Genomic DNA, 11,381 nt, shown 5'->3' on the forward strand with positions numbered 1-11,381 from the left:
ATTCATCAATAAATCAACCGTGTGGATGATGATGGGCATGACAGGGGTCGCATACGTATATAACATCACATCAATCAGATCATTTCCATCATCATTTCAACTTACATCTTCATCCAAAATTGGTATCTCCACTCTACCCATGAAATAACCATAAAAATAGAACAGTACGTTAACACGCGACTTGACTCAGCATTGAAAAGTTGAAACACATCCCATCGCCACTCCATTCGTTGTTACGTGATTACTACGTCCAACAGTGCTACGACCCCATGCACACCACCACCACCACCACTCTCTATCCTATCCTTTTTACCTTTATATAATACATATTCATCATACATGTCAGCTCCACCTTGTCCGTTCATGAAACTAGCAAAGATGACGATGGAAGCTCGTCATAAACGTATGCTAGAGGAGACTCTCAAACTACCTGGCAATGGTGAGACGGTTCAGTCATCCTACTCCCACCACTCGACCGCGGCGAGAATGACATTATATGACCATTGAAGTGCCCACCACTAATCACTCTGCATGTTCATACACAGAAACATGCGCAGACTGCCATGCACCTGCACCGAGATGGGCTTCAGTCAACCTTGGTATATTCCTTTGCGTGGGGTGTGCCTCGGTGCACAGGAAGATGGGCACGCATAAAAGTAGAGTGTGAGTTGGGCTCTATGCTTTGCGGAGCAAATTGGGAAGTTTGCTGATACTGATACTATCTGTCTTATCCATCTGCCTATACTATTAACATCGTATCAACCTCTGCGTCTTCACCGTCCTATACGACTACGTTTACCTTCCACTTCCACCTTGCCCCACCGAACCAACCACCTTTGACGACACCCTATCCCCTCTAATCCCACAAATTATGCCATAACGCACCCATCCTCCCATCCTTTCAATAATCTGCACCCCTACTTAATATTCCCCATCCCTACCCCAATCACCCTCCACAGTAAATCCGTAACTCTCGACACCTGGACGCGCGAGCAGATAGTCCACATGCGGGAAGTAGGCAACACATCCTCCAACGCCATATTCAACCCCAACGAGATACTCAACCCACCACCCCCTTCCTACGGACACGACGAGCGGGACTCTGAGATCGAACGATATATCAGAAAGAAGTACGAAATGGGTGCATTCAAAGTTGGAACGAAGCCTTCAGCTTCGGGGGGGTACGAACCCATCTCTCTTAATCGAGCGAGAGAGAGGGACGGGAGAATCCCTTTTGGTAGTGTCACCGAATCCCACTCCAACTCTCGGAACCCAGAGTTAAACGATATCATTTCGTTCACTCAGAAGAACAATCCGTTGATGGTTGGTAATTGGAAAGAAAGGGATTTGCCCGCTTTACCCCCTTCCACATCGTCGTCCAACCCTCCTAGAAGCAGACCACAGCCTTCTCAAAGGGAGAACGTCCCTGCTCCATGGGCTACACCAAGTACCAACGCCGGGACACCACCGCCATCTCAACCCGTCCAACCACAGCGACAGCAAGTGAAAGAATTCGATTTGATCGATTTCAACGGTGCGCAAAGTCAGAATGCCACCCTGCCATTACAGGTGAATATGAGCAGTCAAAACCAACAGGGGAATGGGTATTTGGGGGTCAACCAACAACACTCACAACAACAAGGATCATTTGGTAATGCGCCAAATGGATTTTCGAGCTCGCCCGTACAAGGATACAGCAACAATGGATTCGTACCTTCTCAATCGTTCAATGGAGGATACAATCACATGAACGGGAATGGATTCCAACAAATGAATGGATATAATACTGCCAACCAAAGCCAAAGCTTGACACCTCAATCGCAATTCAACGGATTCATGGCTTCACCATTGACTCCGAGCTCAACACCAAGTCCTAATATGGCTTTCTCTTCCTCGCCGTCGTTCGCCCAACAACCTCAAATACAGTTTGGTCAACAACAACAACAGGCATACAACCCATTCCCTCATCAGACATCCTTCGTACAGCCTCAACAACAGTCGTTCATGCCTCAACAGCCTCAGCAGCAATATCAGATGGGACAGCAACAACAGTACGGTGGGATGCCAGTGGTTAATGGGTATATGCAACATAACGGAGGACAGATGATGATGCAAGGTATGGGGATGGGACATTGATCATGCCGGAAACGACTTGGAGGGTCTGATATTCTCTTATGTGTATATGTATACAAAGTAATGACGGTAATATCTGTATATGTTTGCTCCTTCTTTACTCTTGTATATCACCATTTTCTTAACGGATCGAGTTGGGTCACGTTTTAGTCGATAACTTTGTTCTCTCTCATACCTCAGTACTTGCTATTATTTGTATCTATTGTACACTTGTTCATTATACATTCCATGATCACATCCAGCATGCATCTTCTTCTTTCCTTGTAAATTATATGCATACGAGCGAATGCATTAATAGTTTGATATGTGGGTGACTCGACATGAAATGACAATTGCCATTGCCACTGAATTGAGTGATATCGGTGCCTGAAAATTGTTTGCAGTAGAGTACCCAAAATGACTCGAAGTCTGAAAAAGATGCAGTATCAAAATGTCACTTTCACTCAATCTCATCATTATCTCATCAAGTCGACTCGCAATCCTACATATACATCTCATACCCTACCCTACATCCTATTCGTCTCTTACTCCTCCCTCTCTATTCATCAGAACCAGAAATGTCACACCCAACAACAGATACCATCCTCCCCATTCCTGATGTTGCCCAGCCCACAGGTCACCCAAGGGAACACAGACCGAAATTGTATATCCTCGATTATGGAGCTGGGAATGTGAGGTCGTGAGTGTGCTTTATCCCACCACTATCCACAAGCTACTTTGTATCAGTGCTCCTATACCATAGACTACACACGCATGTGAAACTACGGTTTTAGCTGATCTTGCTTTTGCTTGACAGTCTCGCTAATTCGATCAAAAAGCTGGGGTACGAGTTTGAGTGGATAAATGATGAGAGCGATTTTGACAGAGCCGAGGTGAGCTTTGATTTCACACTTGTGTGCTCTTTTATATAGATGTGTCTGCACTGCGCTTCTATTATCATGCGATCCGGAACATCATCCTTATACTACCACTTCACATCTCCATCCCAACTGTCTGTAACCCACACCCTGCTTCCTAACCTTGATGATCTCCTCGTCCCATCTCAACCGTGCCCCCCTGCCCCTATCTATATCATTTGTGCTAATGTCATACCCTCACCCAGAAACTCATCTTCCCAGGTGTCGGCGCCTTCTCCCAAGCTATGGATTCCCTCCGCTCCTCCGGCCGCTTCGACAGCCTGATCAAATACATCCAAAGCGGTAAACCCTATTTCGGGATCTGTATAGGTATGCAGGTCCTCTTCGCCTCTTCCGAAGAATCAAATTCCACCAAAGGTCTAGGGGTGATCGATTACCCCATACGCAAGTTTAGTACAGTGGATGGGGGGAAGAAGAAGACGGTTCCTCATATGGGTTGGAATAGTAGTTGGAAATCTTGGCACCCATCCTCCTCCTCCACCTCCTCTTCCTCCACTTCATCGTCAGAGCAAGACAAAGTGATGTTGGATAATGAAGATTATTATTTCGTTCATTCCTTTGCTGCCCTCCTCGACCCCTCCAACCCGACCTCAAACGAGAAAATCAAAGACTTTGCGTATACCCTCTCTCGATACGGTTCAGAGGTCTTCGTATCAAGTGTGAAGAAAGATAATGTCTTTGCATGTCAATTCCACCCTGAAAAATCCGGTCCAGCAGGGTTAGACCTCCTCAAAAGATGGTTGGAAGCTTCCCCCGAGTCTCTCTCTGCCCCTACCACCTACTCTAGGGGAGTATGGCAGCCCACCAATCCCAGCCCCTCCCGCTCAAGTGGGAATGGTCTTACAAAGAGGATAGTAGCATGTTTGGATGTAAGGTCAAACGACCAGGGCGATCTGGTAGTAACCAAGGGAGATCAATATGACGTACGGGAGAAATCGACTTCTACGGGAGAAGGGGGAGTAAGAAACCTTGGTAAACCCGTAGAGCTTTCTCAGAGGTATTACCTAGAAGGAGCCGACGAAATTGCCTTTCTAAATATCACATCTTTCCGATCCAGTGCCCTCCTCGATCAACCTATGTTGGATGTCGTCCGTCAAGCTGCCGAGACGGTCTTTGTACCACTCACCATCGGCGGTGGAATAAAGGATACCGTCGACCCCGATGGAACTCCCCGATCGGCGTTGGAAGTTGCCGGAGCGTATTTCAGAAGTGGGGCTGATAAAGTATCGATAGGGAGTGAAGCTGTCTTAGCTGTTGAGGCGCTCTTACAAAGAGAACAGAGAGGGGAAGAACCACTAAGTGGGAAAACGGGGATTGAAACGATTTCAAAAGGGTATGGGAACCAGGCTGTCGTCGTGTCGATCGATCCCAAGCGGGTGTATGTGGATACCTCAAATCCTCAATGGAAGGATGAGTTCCCAGCACACCATCTAGAAAGTCTGGTAATTGGGGATAATGCTACCTCTAGAACTGCACCCGAGGAGAGAGGAAAGGCATGGTGGTATCAGTGTACCATCTCTGGAGGAAGGGACGTAAGGGATATAGATGTCGTCCAACTCGCCAGAGGTGTAGAAAGACTCGGAGCGGGGGAGATTTTGTTAAACAGTGTAGATAGGGATGGCTCAGGTAAAGGGTTCGACCTGGACCTGATCAAACTCGTGAAGGACGCTGTCTCTATACCTGTCGTTTCGTCCTCTGGAGCAGGTTCACCAGGTGACTTTAAGGAGTTGTTTGAGAGGACGGAGAGCGAGGCGGGGCTTGCGGCGGGGATATTCCATAGGAGGGAGGTGGGGATTGATGAGGTGAAGGAAGGGGTGGAAGGAGTGGGGTTGAATGTCAGGAGATGTGGGCTGGATATTGTTTAGGTTTGTGGCGTTGAGTGTATTGGGATGGTTTGGGATGGAGGGTACGTCAGTGGAACAGAATAGAATAGAATGGGACTTTCTTTAACATAGTTTAGCACGTAGAATCCATCACATTGATTTATTTGGTCATGCATTGATAATACTGTAAGGGTAGAAGTTGGTCTTGCCTTTGATCCTCCTCACTTTCACTATGTGCCTTGTGGCGAGTTTTTGTTTTTGTTGATTGCGAGCGTGAAAGTATGGATGTCCTGAATGCAAATGTGAGTTGCGCATGTAGACATGTAGAGCAAGATCATATATACGGTATTCTCTCTGTGCATATTGATGCTGATGGTGACTATAAGCTATATATACTACGAAATACAACATTTGATAAATATACAATTAAGCAGAAACGAAGCAAGAGAGATATGCGTCGAACATCTGAATTGTTCGTCTAGATAGATGATCGTACACCACTTCTTGATTTACTTGTCCTCTTCCAACTCGGTATATTCTTCTACTCCCCAAACGCACCCTTCCCTCTCGCTTCTCCGATTCTCTCGCACCCCATCCTACACCCTACGCCCTACTCCCCATTCATAGCTTTATCAAACTCCACCTCATTCAGCTCATACCCCCATTGCCAAAGACATTGCCTCAGCACCGCACCTACATCTTCATCTTCCACCGCCGTCTTACCGCCAGATTGCATGAGCTTCTTGAGCAATGCTCTCTTGAACCTTCCGGTGGGTCCAGCAACTTTCATCCCTACGCAATCCACAAAGTCAGCAAAATCATCTTAGAATAACCATTACTTCTCTACTCTTCACGATTCAACTTTCGCCTTGCCCAATCAAGTATATTGCTATCTCACCTAACGTGATATTCAATTTAGAAACAAACAACTCACATCGCCTAACCTGTCGCTCATCGTCGCTCGTCCTCCTCCCCTCCCAGAACCTGACATACCACTGAGCCCACCCTCTCGGATCCTCTCGCCATATCCATCCTGCCTTCTCCCACTCCTGGAGAGACTGTCCCGCCCTGACTCTGAATCTATTATTCTCCCCATCTGGATCAGGATTACTAAGAAGCACGGTAGGGCTGGAGAGTGTGAAAGGTAATGAGGCGATGTCGATCGAGGATTTCATAGGTGATTTGAGGATGTTGGAGTATGTATCGCTGAAAACATAACGATGTATCAGCTAACGATCTTACTCGATAAGGGATTTATGAGAGTAAGAGACGTCAGAACTCCTGGGGGAGTACAGACCCAGACTCTATAGGCTATAAAGAACCGGACAATTGAAAACAACAGTGATCACTTACGCAAAAAACCCTCCTCCAAACGCACCCCCACTAAACATCTCCTCAGGCGTCAAATTCGGCGTGAACACCCCCCTCCATCTACCCTCAAATACCAACCTCCCGTCCCCTCCCTTCGTAGGCCTCGGCGCAGGCTCATACGACGCTTGCTCTTCGCCATCTCCATACTCTGGTCCAGGGGCTAGTTGGATAGTCTTTCCTTTGGGAATGAGAGGTTTGGGTTTTGAGGTCGGTGGTGGTGGAGTTAGGTCGTCGTCGCTGGAAATGGGAATCACGTAAGCTCCGTTCCAACGTATGAATATCGTCTGACTTTCGGCATATCCCATTCTCGTCAGAAACGATGCAAAGTTCTTATCCTTCCCCATGGATGGACATAGCCACTCTCATCCACGAAGAGCATGGCGACCCCTCCACAAACGAATGCGATGACCCGCTCATCCAATCCAATCAGCCCGCATAAGAAATTCCACTAACTCAACCAAACTCTTCATCTCCACCTCCCTCTGGGCCAATCTCCCACTCCGTCGTGTAGGTTCCACCTCCCTCCTCAACGCCGCTTCCTTAGCTTTGAGCTCTCTCCTTCGTCTTGCTTCTGCGGGTGATAAAGTGGGGGTTTTGTTGGGTTTTGACTTGGGGGTTATGCCTAATATGTTTTTGGAGGGGGTGGAGAGGCCTAGGGAAGCTAGGAGGTCGTCTCGTTCTCTGTGAAGAGACCATGATCAATTTGGATGGTAAGAGGGGTGGGGTTAGTGTGGTGGATAAGATATGAAGATGGTTTAGGGAGAGATTCGCAGAAGCGATGCCAAGGCAACAGGCAAAAGGCAAAATGGAAGATGAGAAGACAGCGACATACTTGATATTAGCTATTCTCTCCCTCTCATACTCGTCCAATTCATTCATCTCTTCATCATCCTCCACTGACCCATCGATAGAAGGTTGCTTTTGTCTGATCTCGTCAGCTAGTGTGGTCATGTCGCTTTGTGTCTATTGTGTTATGAGAGGGCGGCGTATTATCGACACGAAGTAGGAAGTACGAAAGGGATATTGGCAGGACAAGGTAAGATGGGATGGGATGGGTTCTCAGTGGTGATAATAATGGTAATTCTATCGTCACTTGTTGAATATGGTCAAGAGGAGAAGACAGATGGACGATAGTAATTTGATATCTCTGAGGTAAGTTAGTAACTCTTCTCAACTTTGCTAAACTCTACGCGTCGATCGAAAGTATGGAGAATAAAGAGTATGACGTCACCTCCACCTTCTCCTCGTCGAGCTCAAGGTTCTATTTACTTCACTCCTACCATATCTCCATATTCCCTTGAGAGAAGATGACAGAGTAGAATATCTTTGTACACGCTGCATAGATAAGATAAATCATACCATATCATTGAACACATAATCAAAAGAACCAAAAACCACCCACCAAAGGGCGGGAAAGAACCTAGAAACATATTAAACAAAAAAATAGGTCAAACTTAGACTTCTTGCAACGTCAATCCAAGTATCAATTCACACCATTCTTTCTTCTTCCTTCGTTCCTTTCTCGTCGCAATTCAATCCTTCGTGTGTCTCAGAACATCACCCGTAAATACATGTAAACCAGAACCGCCGATTTACTTGGCAGCACCAGCAGCTACCTTGTTCTTAACTACAAACATTCACGAAATACCATCAGCCTCATACTCATACTCTTACTCTTGCGGTATGAACAGAAACAAACGACTCACTCTCATCAACGATCGTAGGATCAGCAATCGAAGACAGATCACCCAACTGATCCCCTTCACCAGCTACAATCTTTCGTAGGATACGTCTCATGATTTTACCTGATCGTGTTTTAGGTAGGTCGGTGACGAGGTACTACGGAAACCGACCAACAATTAGCATGGTCATTCGCAATTCTCCCCTTTTAAGTCGTGGAGTACAAGCCAAGACTCACGATCTTCTTGGGAGCAGCAAACGGTCCGATAACCTTCCTAACCTGAATAGCCAATTCCTTGTTCAAGTCTGCCTCTTTGGTCGATTTCAAGTCGAATTCTGGTTTCATCGTAACGAAGGCGTACACGGCTTGACCAGTGATATCGTCGTGGGATCCGACCACGGCAGTTTCAGCTACTCCCTTGTGGAGGATCAAGGCTGATTCCACTTCGGCGGTGGAGAGTCGGTGGCCCGATACGCTGTCAGGTCAGAGATATCAGCATGTTGGTCTCGCAAACTGAAATAGAAACGTATGGATTCGAGGGCAGCAGAAAGTCCGGAGACTGAATAAGAGAAACCTACTTGATAACATCTAATCATACGTGAAACAAGAAGATCATCAGCTAACAATCCACATCAAACCAATAAGACTGTACCCACCATCAACTCTTCCCTTGATCCAGATATATCCATCATAATCCCTAGCAGCACCATCCCCAAAGAAGAAATACCCAGGATAAGGTTTCATGTAAGTCTCCAAATACCTCTTATGGTCTTTGAACACCGTTCGCGCAAGCGAAGGCCAAGGTTTCTTAGCGACCAGGACACCTTCCACATCGTTCCCTTCAAGTACCTGTCCAGATTGGGGATCGATAATATCAACGTCCATACCGAAGAATGGGAACGTTGCTGAACCGGGTTTGGTGGAGATAGCTCCGGGAAGGGGGGTAACGACGATTGACCCAGTCTCGGTCATCCAGTATGTATCTACGATAGCACAGTTCTTTTTACCTGCGAAATCATTATACCAATGCCACGCTTCAGGATTGATAGGTTCTCCTACTGATCCCAGGACTCTGAGAGAGGACAAATCATGGTTCTTGACGTGTTCTTCACCCATTCGTCGGAGTAATCTGATAGCTGTTGGGGCAGTGTACAAGTGAGTGGCCTTCCATTTATCGACAAAGTCCCAGTATCGAGATGCGGTAGGGTAGACGGGTGTAGACTCGAATACGGTGGTAGTCACCCCATTGGCGAGAGGACCATAGACGATGTAAGTGTGACCGGTGATCCATCCTACGTCGGCCATACAGGCGAATTTGTCGGTAGGGTGAACATCGAACACGTATTTGACGGTGAGATAGGCACCAAGGAGGTATCCGGCGGTACAGTGGACTACACCCTTGGGTTTACCGGTGGATCCGGAGGTCTAAACGAGCAGTGTCAGTAAATAAGCGCCGCACGTGAGGTATGTATAGATGTCACTCACGTAAAGGATGAAGAGAGGATCTTCTGAAGCCATAGGCTCACAAGGGCAATAAGTGGGCACTTTGGCACATTCCTCGTCCCACCATTTGTCTCGTCCTTCAGTGAAAGGCACTTTGTTTCCGGTTCGTCGGAGTACGAGGACGTGTTCAACAGCAGGACATGATTGGAGAGCAGCGTCGACGACTGGTGATGGAGAACACACGAGTCAGCACTGGAAAGAAGGCTGCCAGGAACAGGCATGGTGACACTCACTAGCTTTGGTAGCGATGGATTTACCACCTCGTCTTCCTTCGCTGTAAAATGAACAAGATGATCAGCATGCCTCTTCGTCAACTGCTAAATAAGAGGGATAAATTTACTCAGTAGTGATCAACACCTTACATTCACAATCATTGACTCTATCTCTCAATGATTCCGCGGAGAAACCAGCGAAAACCGCAGAGTGGACAGCTCCGATCCTGGCACAAGCCAAGAAAGCAGCGGCAGCCTGCCATGTCATGGGGAGGCTGGGTGGAGAAAAAGGGATTACGGTTAGCGTATACGAGTGGAAGGGATAGAAGTGCGTGAAGCGGGAAGAGCAACAACTCACTAGACAGAAACAGCGTCTCCCTTCTTCACACCCCAAGATTTAAGTACGTTCGCCAATCTACAAGTCTCCCTCATCAATTCGGCGTAGGATATCTCCCTAGATTCGGAGGGTTCGTCCGCCTCGTAGATGATAGCTGTTTTGTCGGGGTTGGCGTAGAAGTGTCTGTCGAGACAGTTGTACGAGGCGTTGAGAGTTCCTTCGGGGCTGTGGGGTGGGGCGGGAGAGGCGGTATCAGCATGGCTCTCCGCTTGATGCGCACTTCCGAGTGAGAGAAAAGGGTGAAGATGGCTAAGGGAGAAAAGGAGACTACAGCCACTGAAGAGTACAAGATATACCACTCTTCTTCAGACAATATAATGGCAATAAAAGCTAAGAGTAGACAGAAAGAATGACAATACTCTACAACCACCCACCCAACCAAGCAAAGAACCACTCACAACCACTGAACATCCCCCTCCGCAAACCCACCCGCTCTAACAGTCTTAAAAGGGGTATACCAATCCAAGCACTCCCTAGCCTTCTCGGCCCACCACTTATCGCTATCAGGTCCGACCGTCTTCTTCCATTCGGTTAGGTATGCCTGGTAGTTTGGTCCGATATGGGGTTTCGGTCTCCCCTCTTCTCCCCTCAGTCTAGGTGGGGGAGGGAAGAGGTCTTCAGACTCTGGGACGGAGTCTGGTAGGGGATGGACATGGTGGACTACGTTTTCTGCTGCTTGCATTGTGGATTGGACGAGCTGTGGTGTCGGAGTGGGCATTAGTATGGTATATGTATTTGGGGGTCGATTATAAATTGGAAGAGGGAGTGGGGTAGGAAGAATACCAAACACAACACTCTTCTTTGTTTGATGGTACATACACTCGGTCGACCGGGGAGAAGCACAGACCAAAGTGGGGAAAAGGTTCAAAGGAAGCTCACTCACACCGTTGACTGTATCCTTAAGACTGTCTATCGTCGACATGATGATGGATGTACTCTCAATTTGATTCAGGTGGTAGAAGATGGATAGTGTGATGCTCGTCTACCTAGTAGCTGTAATTTGGTCTGTTCTCGACTAGTACACTATTAACTGTTGTTATTAAACGAGGTGTAATGGTACAAAGTAATGTTAGGAATGTCATTCGACCATTGTACCATCAAACAGGGTCTTATAAGGAATTCAGACAGGGTTATACATCAACTACCCGAAGCAACCGAGTACCGGACCAATCACCTGTTTAGTAATCCGGTTATATCAACTACTAAATTATATCCGAATATAACGTATTACCCCATAAAAAAGAATAGTACCACTCGGGTGTATACACAACCGTATGATCCATCTCATTCACCACTGGTAGAGAGTGCTCCGCCATACATCATGATAATGTCCACATATCTCGG

At 47.1% G+C, this 11,381-nt stretch overlaps 4 protein-coding genes across 4 annotated transcripts; 2 read left to right on the forward strand and 2 right to left on the reverse strand.

Moving 5' to 3' along the window:
- Positions 1 to 1,005: 1,005 nt before the first annotated feature.
- I302_103065 (uncharacterized protein) lies at positions 1,006 to 2,136 on the forward strand (the record flags this gene model as incomplete). Its single annotated transcript, XM_019188436.1, has 1 exon — positions 1,006 to 2,136. One exon carries the CDS (start codon positions 1,006 to 1,008, stop codon positions 2,134 to 2,136), a length of 1,131 nt encoding a protein of 376 aa, XP_019051314.1.
- A 554-nt stretch (positions 2,137 to 2,690) lies between these two features.
- I302_103066 (imidazoleglycerol phosphate synthase, cyclase subunit) lies at positions 2,691 to 4,915 on the forward strand (the record flags this gene model as incomplete). The annotated part of the gene is made up of 3 exons (XM_019188437.1): positions 2,691 to 2,812; positions 2,930 to 3,005; positions 3,236 to 4,915. The coding sequence occupies 3 exons, from the start codon at positions 2,691 to 2,693 to the stop codon at positions 4,913 to 4,915; spliced, it is 1,878 nt and encodes a 625-aa protein (XP_019051315.1).
- A 568-nt stretch (positions 4,916 to 5,483) lies between these two features.
- Positions 5,484 to 7,195, reverse strand: I302_103067 (uncharacterized protein; the record flags this gene model as incomplete). The annotated part of the gene is made up of 5 exons (XM_019188438.1): positions 5,484 to 5,665; positions 5,808 to 6,079; positions 6,227 to 6,481; positions 6,698 to 6,925; positions 7,077 to 7,195. 5 exons carry the CDS (start codon positions 7,193 to 7,195, stop codon positions 5,484 to 5,486), a joined length of 1,056 nt encoding a protein of 351 aa, XP_019051316.1.
- A 641-nt stretch (positions 7,196 to 7,836) lies between these two features.
- On the reverse strand, positions 7,837 to 10,719 carry I302_103068 (acetyl-coenzyme A synthetase; the record flags this gene model as incomplete). The annotated part of the gene is made up of 10 exons (XM_065869611.1): positions 7,837 to 7,871; positions 7,951 to 8,083; positions 8,163 to 8,400; positions 8,504 to 8,513; positions 8,582 to 9,350; positions 9,411 to 9,592; positions 9,662 to 9,702; positions 9,769 to 9,915; positions 9,999 to 10,202; positions 10,436 to 10,719. The coding sequence occupies 10 exons, from the start codon at positions 10,717 to 10,719 to the stop codon at positions 7,837 to 7,839; spliced, it is 2,043 nt and encodes a 680-aa protein (XP_065725683.1).
- Positions 10,720 to 11,381: the final 662 nt, after the last annotated feature.

The sequence above is a fragment of the Kwoniella bestiolae genome, chromosome 1 (assembly GCF_000512585.2).
Source record: "Kwoniella bestiolae CBS 10118 chromosome 1, complete sequence".
In the NCBI taxonomy this organism is placed as follows: Eukaryota; Fungi; Basidiomycota; class Tremellomycetes; order Tremellales; family Cryptococcaceae; genus Kwoniella; species Kwoniella bestiolae.